The 675-nt window shown below is 39.1% G+C and overlaps 1 protein-coding gene across 1 annotated transcript in view; it reads right to left on the reverse strand.

Annotated features, from left to right (window-relative positions):
- The window catches only part of smpd3 (sphingomyelin phosphodiesterase 3), a 35,540-nt gene that overhangs the window by 21,176 nt on the left and 13,689 nt on the right, over positions 1–675 (reverse strand). The window contains exon 4 of the mRNA XM_035664294.1: positions 91–166. Coding sequence (XP_035520187.1) covers positions 91–166 — 76 coding nt within the window. The remainder of the gene's footprint in view (positions 1–90; positions 167–675) is intronic.

Raw genomic sequence — 675 nt, forward strand, 5'->3', positions numbered from 1 at the left:
TGTGTGTGTGTGTCTGAGTGCGTGAGAGAGACAGAAAGAGAAAGTGACAGACAGAGAGAGTTTGGACAGCTGTAGAATATGTAACCATACCTTCTATGGCGTGGAGGTGCGTACATGTGAGATATCCCACAACCCTTTGCTCTTGATGGGAGGTGCCCACATGAACCTGCAGGGGACCAGAGACAAACATGACACAACGTCACTCCGCAGCGTTCAAACGAGCAACATCCAAGCCTGGTTAACAAGTGTGTTTGCGTATGTAAAGAGGTAGGTAACAACGGCGCCAATTAGATCACACAAGGCAAGGTGGAACTTTATTGATCCCTGTGGGGAAACGGAGTCATTACAGCAGTAATTTAATTGTTAGGGTGTGCGACATGAGAGCAATGAGGTAAGGAAATATACAGTTGCACATTGCATTCACCAAAGAAACAATCAATTGAGAAATAATTATTTTATTATTTATTCTGACTTCTGTACCTTTTAATTAGGATTTACCAGCTCATAATTAGTCCATCTGTATCTCATAATTACTAGAAAACAATCTCATAATTACAAGGTCCATTGTAATGATGACATCCATATACCTAATTATTGCTGATTGTGACATTCGTGTGCATAATTATTAAATACTTTTCATAATTATGAGTTCTCATAATTACAAGATCTGTATTA

The sequence above is a fragment of the Morone saxatilis genome, unplaced genomic scaffold (assembly GCF_004916995.1).
Source record: "Morone saxatilis isolate NCDOM2014 unplaced genomic scaffold, NCSU_SB_2.0 Contig2, whole genome shotgun sequence".
Lineage (NCBI taxonomy): Eukaryota > Metazoa > Chordata > Actinopteri > Moronidae > Morone > Morone saxatilis.